The 11,663-nt window shown below is 47.7% G+C and overlaps 1 protein-coding gene across 4 annotated transcripts in view; it reads right to left on the bottom strand.

Moving 5' to 3' along the window:
* Nucleotides 1-11,006, bottom strand: part of calb2a (calbindin 2a) — a 93,212-nt gene extending 82,206 nt beyond the window's left edge. For all 4 annotated transcript variants that reach the window (XM_048546626.2, XM_048546628.2, XM_048546627.2 and 1 more), the window contains exons 1-2: nt 10,865-11,006; nt 10,222-10,298 (exon numbers count right to left, since the gene is read on the bottom strand). In XM_048546626.2, coding sequence (XP_048402583.1) covers nt 10,222-10,298; nt 10,865-10,955 — 168 coding nt within the window. In that variant the 5' untranslated portion in view covers nt 10,956-11,006. The remainder of the gene's footprint in view (nt 1-10,221; nt 10,299-10,864) is intronic.
* Nucleotides 11,007-11,663: the final 657 nt, after the last annotated feature.

The following is an 11,663-nucleotide window of genomic DNA, read 5'->3' as shown; positions in this document are numbered from 1 at the left end:
GGCAAAATGCCTTCATCGGTTGCTATGGGAAAGAGAGAGAGATCTCTTCAAAGCTTTACTGAGATAGAACATAGAACATAGAACATAGAACAGTACAGCACAGAACAGGCCCTTCAGCCCTCAATGTTGTGCCGACCATTGATCCTCATGGATGCACCCTCAAATTTCTGTGACCATATGCATGTCCAGCAGTCTCTTAAATGACCCCAATGACCTTGCTTCCACAACTGCTGCCGGCAACGCATTCCATGCTCTCACAACTCTGGGATCTACTGGGTCTATGCATTCACCTGGTTTTCTGTCATTTTTTTCACTCGTACCACGCTCCTAATCCAGCCTGTGTGAGTTGCCATTTTCTTGATGACTCCATCCTTTCGGAGCCCTTCCATCTGGATTTGATTAGGCTGGAATTTTCTTTGGTAAATGCTGACGTCGGTCTCGCATCTCCACCCACTACGAGATAATATTCAGCAGGAAGACACACAAGACTTGAAGAAACTTCTGGAATCTGTCTAGCTGAATGGCCAAAGAATCAGTTCACTCTCTTCTGGTGTATTTAGAGCTACTGGTCTAAGCTACTTACTTTAGCGAGTGTTTTTTTCTTTAATGTTTACTTTAATTGTAGATCTTCAGTCTTTTCATTGTGCTGGCTTCTCAGCTTCATTTATTAACATCGAAACATAGAAAAAGATGCAGGAGTCGGCCATTCGACCCTTTGATCCTGTACCACCATTTAATACAATTGTGGTCGATCATGCAATCTCAGTATCCCATTCCTGCTGTCTCCCCATAGCCCCCAATCCCTTTAGCTCCAGGGGCAACGTCCAGCTCCCTCTTGAATATACCTAACGAACTGGCACTAACAGCTTCCTGTGGGAGAGGATTCCACAGATTCACAACTCTCTGAGTGAAGAAATTCTTCCTCACCTCCAACCTGAATGGCTCACCCCGTATTCTTAGTCTGTGACCCCTAGTTCTTCCCCAACATCAGGAACATTCTTCCTGTATCTAACCTGTTCGGTCCCACCAGGATTTTATATGGTTCTATGAGATCTCCCTCTCATTCTTTTAAATTCCAGTGCGTACAAGCCCAGTCAATCCAGTCTTTTCTCATATGAATGTCCTGCCATCCTGGGAATCAGTTTGGCGATCTTTCACTGGACTCCATCAATAGCAAGAATGTCCTTCCTTAGACTAGGAGACCAAACTGCACACCGTACTCAAGGTGTGGCCTCACCAAGGCCCTGTATAACCTGGTATAACCACACAAGGACATCCCTACTCCGATACTCAATTCCTTTCGCTGTGATGGAGAGCATACCATTGGCTTTCTTCACTGCCTGCTGCATTTGCATGCCAACTTTCAGTGACTGTTCCACTATGATACCCAGGTCTTGTTGCACCTCACCTTTTCCTAAACTGCCACCATTCAGATAATAATCTGCCTTCCTGCTTCTGATGACCAAAGTGGATAACCTCACATTAATCCACATTATATTACATGTGCCAAGTATTTTTTTTGGGATAAAGAACATTTCACTTCATAACCTCAAGTCTAAGAGCTGCAATTTTGTGTCACCACCAGAATCCACAGAGCACATAGTCCTCCAAGACACACTGGTCTCTACACAAGACTTCACACCTACTTCTGGGGGGGAAGCAGGGAGCGGTGGAGGAAGGCTGGTAGGAGAGAGGGGAGGATGGAGGAGGGGGGAGAGCAGGGCGGAGGAGGTGGTGGATAGAAGCCAGAGTGGGATGAGGAGGCAGGGAGTGGGTAGAGAGGAAGGCAGAGGGGAGGGGGCTGAGGAGGGGGAAGAGGGAGGGGTGCTGAAGAGGTGGGGTGAAGAAGGGGGGTTTAGGGGCTGGAGGAGGAGGTGAGCAGGGGAGGGGGAAGGGAAGGAAATGGAGGAGGGGGAGGATTGAGGAGGGAGGAGGAGAAGGGGAGGATACAGGAGGCTTGTCAAAGCAGCTCTCAGGAATCTCAGAGGGGTATTGAGGGGGTGGAGGGGAGGGGTGGGGGTCCAGCTTTTTCCGTGGGCTATCATTGAGGTGAAAGCGCTCCTATCCTGTGCAGCTTGTTGCCTTGTGGAGTGGGAGATGGAGAATGATATGGGGAGGTGGTGAGAGAGATAATGGGAACTGCAGATGTTGGAGAATCCACGTTAACAAAGTGTGGAGCTGGATGAACACAGCAGGCCAAGCAGCATCTCAGGAGCACAAAAGCTGACGTTTCGGGCCGAGACCCTTCATCAGAGAGGGTCTCTGATGAAGGGTCTCGGCCCTTGCTGCCCTTGTCCTTCTTGAGGTAACGTGTTGTCTAAGGAGCTTTGGTGAATTACTGCAGTTAGTCTTATAGATGGTACACAACTGCTGCTACTGAGTGTCAGTGGTGGAGGGGAGGAATGTTGAAAGTGTGAGATGGGTGCCAATTAATTGCCCTCAAGTGGTGATGAGCTTCTTGGGTGTTGTTGGAGCTGCACCCATCCAGGCAAGTGAGGAGTATTCCATCACACTCCTGAGTCACGCCCTGTAGATATGGACAGGCTATGGGGAGTCAGGAGGGAGTTACTCGCTGCAGTATTCTTAGCCTCTAGCCTACTGCTGTAGCCACTAAATGTATTGCTGATCCAGTTGAGTTTATGGTCAGTGGGTGTGTTGACCATGGGTTCTGGTCACCCCCAGGGTATTGAAAGTGGCCGATTCAGTGATGGTGACATGATTGAATGACAGGGGGCAGTGGTTAGATTGTCCCTTATTGGTGAAGGTCACAGCCTGGCATTTGTATGGCATGAATATTACTTGCCATTTGTCAGACCAAGCCTGGATATTGTCCAGATCTTGTGGCATTTGAACACCGACTGCTTCAGTATTGAGGCCTTGTCAATGATGCTGAGCACTGTGCAATCATCAGTGAACATCCCCACTTCTGACCTTACGATGGAGGGAAGGTCATTGATGAAGCAGCTGAAGGTGGTTGGGCCTAGGACACTGCCCTGAGGAACTCCTGCAGAGATGTCCTGGAGCTGAGATGATTGCCCTCCAACAACCACGAACATCTTCCTATGTGTCAGGTATGACTTGAGCTAGTGGAGAGTTTGCCCATCGATACCCATTGATTCCAGTTTTGCTGGGGCTCCTTGATGTTAAGGGCTGTCACTCTCACCTCCCCTCTGGAATTCAGCTCTTTGGTTCGTGTTTGAACCAAGGCTGCAATGTGGGCATTTCACATCTGATATTTTTGTTTCCTGCCAGGTTCATTCAAATGTTATTGGGGACTATTAGGTTTGTTGTGGGTGGTGGAGGAGGTGAGGACTAGGTTCAGTTTTATTTTCCATTCTGAACATTTTTTGAAGGGCTCACTCTTGCCATTTTCATTTTAAACTAGGTCGCTTTAGTTAGTGGGGAGGTTGGGATCTGTGAGTTTCGTCTGGTTTTTGGGTGCACATCAGTTCCTTTCTGTTTCTTTGGCAGGTTGAGGGTTATGATGTTTCCCATGGTTAATGGCAAGCCATAATGTAATTTCTCATCTTGGGCCTTTGCCAGTGACCGGTGTCTTCCTTATCTTAATCTGGGTGGTCAGATCTGTTTGATTCTGATCCTGGGGCTCAATGTCCCTCTGGTTTGATCTCATGGGGATCACCTGCCGGGTTGCAACTGATGCTAGTCCCACTTTTGGGAACCCTCATTGCTGGTCAATGCAGCAGGGACACCTCCTGTTCCTTCAAAGGGATGGACCACAAAAATTGGCATCCGTGGTCATACATGAGCGATGGCCATGGTTGAGCTGAGGAGTGAGAACTGGAGGTAACATTGACTAAGGATCCTTCACATCCTAAAAGTCGATGTGATGGGCTGAAGGGCCTGTTTCTATCCTGTAGATCTCTAAGACTCTATAACTGAGCCATTGGTCTTCCACAAGAATACACACAGCTCACGATAGTACCTTGAATTTCCTCTCCCCAGGGTTTCTGCACCTCAGGCAGACATAGTGAACAGGAGAGGAGGTTCATTCAACCAACTACGAGGGAAATTGGTAAGATTAGATATGCTTTGACACTGCATCCAGTGACACTCCCCTCTTCGCTCACAGACTTGTGCCTGTCTAGTTTGCCAACGGAAATATCTACAATGTGGATCAATGACAAATTTCATTCAGTTGGAGACAAAAATGTAGGATAATGTCCTTGAGCAGATCTTTAAACAGTAAGGAAAGGAAAATGAGGCGATCTGACTGAATGCTTCATCAGAAATTTGCGTTTTGAGAAAGGATTTTAAGATGGCAATGGATGGGCCCCAGGGGAAGAGGTTCTGGAGCAGGTTAGTGGTGTGGATAAGGGTTTCAGCAGTGCTGGGAGTGGTGTAGGAGTGCAACCAGGCAATATTAAGGAGCTAAAGGTATTGAATGGGATATTGAAATATTCAAATGCCCTAGATGTTATAAAGCTGGTTTATCTTGAACATGCAGTCAATGGAGGCAAAGAGGTTGGTGGGGACTGAAATCATGGCTTCTGTTTTCCCAGTCTTCAATCGGGTAAGATTTTGAAACCTTTGTGATTTCATGTTGAAAGGGTAGAATGTTTGGAGTCAAGGGGATGTCGGACAACTAAAACAGTTCAATTTCAAGTGCAGTTGTTTACATTTCACCTTTGGATCAAATTTTAAGAATGCCAAGAAATTAGGAAGAGAGATAGATTATTCAGCACCCCACCAAAAATCACAATCTATATTTTAAATCCATTCAGCTGCCTTGATTCCAGATCCTTTAATACACTTAACTGACAAAATCCATCGAACCCCATTTTAAAATAGTTAATTGAGTCACAGCATCTCTTGTTTTTTTTTTCCTTGAAATGGGAATAATTTTTGCCTTCTCCCATCTTTCACATGAAGCAATCTTCCCTCAGAAATAGCTTGCCTCTCTGATACAATTTAATCTCCGATCCTGACCACTGGTCTCGTTCTGGTGGATCTGTGCCGCTGTGACAGGGAGCCCGAAGGTAAGGATTAAATAGCTTTTTTTTGGTGCCAGATGCAAATCCGCAAACGCCTTATGCACCCTAAAAGGCCAGTCAGCAGCAATTTTGAGGAGAACCTTATACAAATGGCACGGTGGCTCAGTGGTTAGCACTGCAGCCTCACAGCGCCAGGGACCCGGGTTCAATTCCAGCCTCGGGTGACTGTCTGTGCGGAGTTTGCACATTCTCCCTATGTCTGCGTGGGTTTCCTCCGGGTGCTCCGGTTTCCTCCCACAGTTCAAAGATGTGCAGGCTAGGTAGATTGGTGATGCTAAATTGTCCGTAGTGTTCAGGGCTGTGTGGTTTATAGGGGGATGGGTCTGGGTGGGATGTTTCAAGGGGCTGTGTGGACTTGTTGGGCCGAAGGGCCTGTTTCCACATTGTAGGGAATCTAATCTAATCTCAAACAGAACTACCAGAAACAATGTTCGAAAGCCCTAGAGTCACATGGAATGCAGAGACAGTTGGGCGGTGGGGTGGGGGCTAACAGACACTGACACAGGAAGGGACAAAACAGGGATAAACTAGAATAAGATCAGTCGATCATTAACTGGGTGAAGGAGATGCTAACAACATTAACCTATGACTTAGAATGAGCACCTGTTTCTTATATTTATATGAAATCAGATTGTAATCTGGATAATGAGACGTTAATGTAACTAAAAGTGGTATAGAGATACTGCTTTTTATCTGTATTCCTCAGCGTTTTCACTCGGACTAGACTGGAGTGGACTCCCTGCACACCGTTGGTTGACAACTATAGTTGATCACTAGGAGTAACCATGGAAATGGCTGCCCTTTTCCCCACATTTATAGATCCTTTCCAAAGTGCAGTGGGCCAAGTACTCCAGACCAATTTCCATCAGTCACAGCGCGACTCAAGTCTCAGTCCCTCTGTCTTTGCCCCTTTAATCTTCCCGGCTCTCGGAAAACCCACCGAATTCCTGGTCACGACGAGCACCAGCCTCTCACTGAGACCCACTACACTGATGTTTGACACGCCCCTGGTTCCTAGTCGTGCCGTCAGCAACAGAGGAAGCCTGGCCTCTGTCCCATCCTCTCACACTGCGATTGTAACCAGCAACGGACTCTCAGGAAACAAAACCACTTTACAGGACCATCACCACCACGCCCCCCACCCCCGAGGCAGAAAAGCCTATTTTTCCTCTTGAGTCGCCCCTGCAGGGAGTCAGATTTTACAAGAACATTGCAGATTACACTCAGGTACATCACAGTGGAAAGTGAACCTTGAGGGTTCGCAGTGAAATCCATTCATGCTGATGTTCATTCAATATGCTGACCGTCCCACATTCTTCAAAGGGTCTGTTCCTCACTTCTCTCCTAGACAGACTTTGCAACAACAAGGGCGTGGGTTTATCTGGCACCTTTACTGTGGTAAAACAATGAGAGGCACTTCACAGGAGTGCACTGTAATCCACCTTTGAGAAGCAGATGACCGAAAGCTTTGATAGAAGATAGGTTTTATGGGGCATTTTTAAAGCGGGAAATAGAGGCAGAGAGGCAGGACGGTTTAGGGGGTGAATTCCAGAGTTTTGGGTCCTTAGCAGCTCCACCAGTGGTGGGTTAGCAAGAGGCCTGACTGGAGGAGCTCAGATTATCTTGGAGGGTAGGTAGGACTGGACGAGACAGAGAGGGCAGCGTCCAGGGACGGACTTGAAAACAAAAATGAGAGTTACAAAAGTCAAATCAGTTTTGGATGGCCTCAGGTTTATGGCAGGGGAAAACTGCCAGCGTTTTGTTGGAAAAGTCATGCCTGGAGATAACTGGGACATGAATGATGGGGAACGGGGCAGGCGGGTGGGGGTGGATGGTTTACAAATGGTGGAAACTGAAGCAGTCCTGGTGATGGTGTAAGTATGAGGTCAGATGTTCAACTCGGTCTCAGATGTGAGGCCAAAGCTTCGAAGTTACAACCTCAAACAGTTACCAAGGACAGGGGTGGAGTTGGTGGCCAGGGTTCTGAGGACGTGACAAATATTATGAACACCTTATTTGTCGTTTGGGAATGTGGACACACAGAAACAGTATTGAACAGGAAAAGATCACTTGCTCCAGTCAGTCAGACAATCCCACACAATACCTGTCCACTGGCAAACTGTAGTAACTCATGTATTTCAGAATTTGCACTTTCCACTCTACAGTATCCAAACTGCCTCTCCTGGGACAGGAGGCTAAAAGAACAAATGAAGACCTAGGGGCTAATCTGGGGAAAAGAGTGTGAAAATTTCTGTCTGATCCCAACAGGAGCTGACTTCCTGCCCTCAGTCTTCCTGTACCCATCCCAATCGTTGTGTCTCAAATCAGAGCCCCACTCAGTATCTGTCAGCACAGTCACTAGATCAGCTGCTCTGTGCCTTGGAACCTCAACACACTCTCGCAGTTTTCACCTCCACGCCCCACCCACTCACTCCCCCTCTCCCTGGCTGAGAGCACAACCCATTCACTGAGTGAACATCACTTCACCGCACCCACCTCGCACCCCATGTACTGCCCAAGGACACTGATGCCAGTTGGTAAGGCCCTTTTGTTGTTCGATCGGAGAACAGAAAATGGAAACTGCCTAAAGCTCATTTACCAATATGGCTGTGCGGGAGCCTGCAGAGTGTCTCACTGTGCCAGTGGAGTTGGAGATGTCCCAGTGAGCTACAGGCCCAGAATGAGTGAGGACACAGTCAGCCGAGCCTGCAGGAAGAGCATGCCCACCCCAGATGATCGGGGGGGGGGATGGGCTGGGGGGGGAGGGTATAGTTGGGGGCTGGTGGGAGTCGGTTCCGATCAGATAGGGTGCGGGAGGTGCTGATGTGGTCTGCAAGGTTGCCTCTCCCTGTCTTTCTCATCCATTCTCTCACTTCCTGTCTCTCAACCTCTCTCCCTCTCTCTATCTCTGTCTATTTTTCTCTTTTTCCATTTGATCAGGGTGTGGAGCATCTCGAAGCTTCATTAACCCACCCCCACTGAACAACAGGGCTGAGCTGCAGGGAGTTCTGAAACATTGAATAATCTTTCCTTGACACACACTGACAAACCTGCTGTCAATTTACTGATTTCATATCTCCGAGTATTCCCTTTTTTCAGCTTCTTATTAATATCTGCTGTCAGAACAAGGTTCTTTCACATCAATCTAACGGCATTCAGGAGAAGGTGAATGGAGGTCATTATTTATGCCTTTCTTTTCTCCATCTGGCTGTTGTTCTGTTTTCCTCAGAGACTGTCCATCTTATCTATCAGGCTCAATCCCTATCTAACAACCTATTTGTCAGTCTGTTTCTCACCCATCCTCACCCACTTCCCAATTTAAAATACCTCTCTCACTCCGTTTGTCTCTTTCTTCTGTGCCTCTGATTGTCTGTTTTCTCACTGTCTGCTGGCTTCTTTTATAATTTTTGTTCATTTTTCTGTTTCTGAATCTTTGTCCCTTGCTATGTCACTATAAATACCTCTCCCTCCCTCTCAGTGCCTTACCTTCTCACATTTAAACAAGACAGAAAGTGTTTGTCTCTCTCTGTTGGTCTGCCTGTGCCCCTTCCTCTCAGTTGGCTTTACCTGTAGAGTGTGTATCTCTGCTGAATTTGCTTCGTGTCTCTGTGTTTTTTTCATAGTCTTTCTCAATCTGTCTCGGTCCCCTTCTCTCTGGCTGATTGCTCAGGTCATGCTCGCACTGTTGTTCATCACTGCCTCTGTTGCAGTCTTTCTTTTTGTATCTGCATGTTTTCTCTCTCTCTCTCCCTCTCTGCACCCAGCTCTCCCTGTCTAATCCCTGTCTCTCTCTACACTCAGCTCTCCCTGTCTAATCCCTGTCTCCCTCTCTGCACTCAGATCTCCCTGTCTAATCCCTGTCTCTCTCTACACTCAGCTCTCCCTGTCTAATCCCTGTCTCCCTCTCTGCACTCAGATCTCCTTGTCTAATCCCTGTCTCTCTCCACACTCAGCTCTCCCTGTCTAATCCCTGTCTCTATCTCTACACTCAGATCTCCCTGTCTAATCCCTGTCTCTCTCCCTACACTCAGCTCCCTCTGTCTAATCCCTGCATCTCTCACCACTCAGCTCTCTCTATCTCTCTCAATACTCAGCTCTCCCTAATTGCTCTCTGTCTCTATTCTCAGCTCTCTCCTTCTAATCTCTGCTTCTCATAAACTCAACTCTCTGTGTCTAATCTCAGTCACTCTCTACACTCAGTTCTCTCTCTCTCCTTCCCATCTGTCTATGCCCAGCTCTTTCTTTCTCTAATCTCTCTGTCTCTACGTTCAACACTGTCTAATCTTGGTCATTCTCAACACTCAGTGCTCTCTCTCTCTCTTAATATTCAGGTCTCCCTGTCTAATCCCTGTCTCTCTCTCTCTCTCCACATTCAACTCTCCCTGTCTAATCCCTGTCTCTGTCTCTCTGCATTCAACTCTCCCTGTCTAATCCCTGTCTGTCTCTCTCTACCATCAGCTCCCTCTTTCGATTCCTTTTTCTTTCTCTCTACACCCAGCTCTCCCTGTCTACTCCCTGTCTCTCTCTACATTCAGATCTCCCTGTCTAATCCCTGTCTCTCTCTACACTCAGATCTCCCTGTCTAATCCCTGTCTCTCTCTACACTCAGATCTCCCTGTCTAATCCCTGTCTCTCTCTACACTCAAATCTCCCTGTCTAATCCCTGTCTCTCTCCACACTCAGATCTCCTTGTCTAATCCCTGTCTCTCTCCACACTCAGATCTCCCTGTCTAATCCCTGTCTCTCTCTACACTCAGATCTCCCTGTCTAATCCCTGTCTCTCTCACTCTCTACACTCAGCTCTCTCTAATCCCTGCCTTTCTCTCTCCACATTCAGCTCCCTCTCTCTAATCCCCCCCTCCACATTCAGCTCCCTCTCTCTAATCTCTCTCTCTCTCTTTCTACTCAGCTCTCTCTAATCCCCCCCACCCCATCTCTACACTCAACTCTATCTCTCTCTAACCCCTGTCTCTCTCTGCACTCAGGTCCTATTGCCTGAACCCTATATCTCAGCCCTGTATAGTCCTCACTCTCTGCTGTGTCTGCGTCAATCTCTCTCGGTTTCTAACTCCTCGGTTTCCCTGTGTCCCCCGTACGTGATGTCAGCCCCTCACACCCTCAGAAGTCTGAGCAAAACGAATCTGTCTCCCAGTAGACAGCAACTATAAGAAGCAGCGGGGTAAGGGAGCTGTGAGAACCGTGTACTCACCACACCAGCCCCTCTCCTCACTCGCTGCAGTTCCCGAATGAAGTTCTCCAGCTCTTTCCCTTCAATGTAGCCATTCCCTGTCCAACAGAAAGAAGCACCGTTAGCCAACTGTTATCTCACACACATCCCTAACAGAGACGAGGTGACAGCTGAGGACTTTAACAAAGGGCAAACCTCGTTGTCTGGCGCAGGGATGCAACTGGGAACTTGTTGAAATGAGGCGTGTAAACTGTAATACCTGAAATACCTGGGTGCAGCCTCTATCCTCAGCCGGAAAGATACCTCTCTATCGTCCTCCTTAACAACTCCAGCAAGGCAATACATCGCTGCAAAGTTTTATCTCGTGTATTTTTTTTTGGACCAAAGCAATAGAAACCTCTTCATTCAAGTGCAAATTCTTTTGGCAAATAGCTAAAAGCTCCAAATTCTGAGGCAGTTAGCAACCAGAGAATTGCTAACAAAATTGCAACTCACAAAATTACAACTAACCCCTGTGCTGTATTTTAAAAAAAATACACACGTTCGGTTCACGAGTGATTGTAAATTATTTTTTAAAAAAAATAAAAAATATTAGTTTGCTCAATCATTAGTATTTCATTCAAAAATGATTTTTTAAAAATTTGCAAATAGATATTGAGCTCACCGTCTGCATCATAATGCTTCCAGATTTCCAAGAACTGGGAGGCGGTGAGTTCAGCCAGGCTCAGATAGGGGGGATGCTGTTTACCGGCCATCCTAGCTCGTACTGTCTCTGTTAAGATCCCTCTTTAAAATGCTCAGGACCTGCGACTGGGCTCCGGCTTTTTATCCCCTCGGAGCCGCAGTCCCGCCCTCAGCCTGCAGGGGCCGCCCCTGCCTTCAGCGCCGGCGACCTGGGACTTGTAGTCCACTGTAGTTCCTACCCCCCCCCACCCCGTCCCTGCCACCCCACCACAACCCTTGCACAAAAGGTGCTGGAGGAGCAGCAAACTTCCAGCCAGCTCCCAACGCGTGAAAGAGACTGCCTCTCTCCAGGGGATCCGCCTGAGATCTAACGGGATTCCCAGGCTGCTGAGGTCCTGCACTGGGCTGCATGTGGGAGACCTATTCATGCCTCAGAGACATCAGCACTTGCAATGAAGATTGAGAAAATCGTGGCTTCAGGTAATTTAAGATTGCAGGGATGTCGCCTGGACTGGAGGGTGTGAGTTATACGGAGATGCTGAAGCTAGCTACCCATCCGTTCCGATAAAGAGTGCCTGCTCGCAAAACCGTAACTCTTGATTTCTCTCCACAGATGCTGCCAGACCTGCTGAGTTTTTCTAGCAATTTCTGTTTTTGCTTCTGAATAGGCTGGGGCTTGGTTTTCCCCTGAGGCTGTGGGGTGACCTTACAGAGGTTTATGAAATCGTGAGGGCCGTGGATACGGTGAATAGACAAGGTCTTTTTCCCCAGGGTGGGGG

Source organism: Stegostoma tigrinum, chromosome 16 (genome assembly GCF_030684315.1).
Source record: "Stegostoma tigrinum isolate sSteTig4 chromosome 16, sSteTig4.hap1, whole genome shotgun sequence".
NCBI classification, from domain to species: Eukaryota; Metazoa; Chordata; class Chondrichthyes; order Orectolobiformes; family Stegostomatidae; genus Stegostoma; species Stegostoma tigrinum.
Note: the sequence above shows the minus strand (reverse complement) of the source record. Positions and strands in the feature narration are given on the sequence as shown.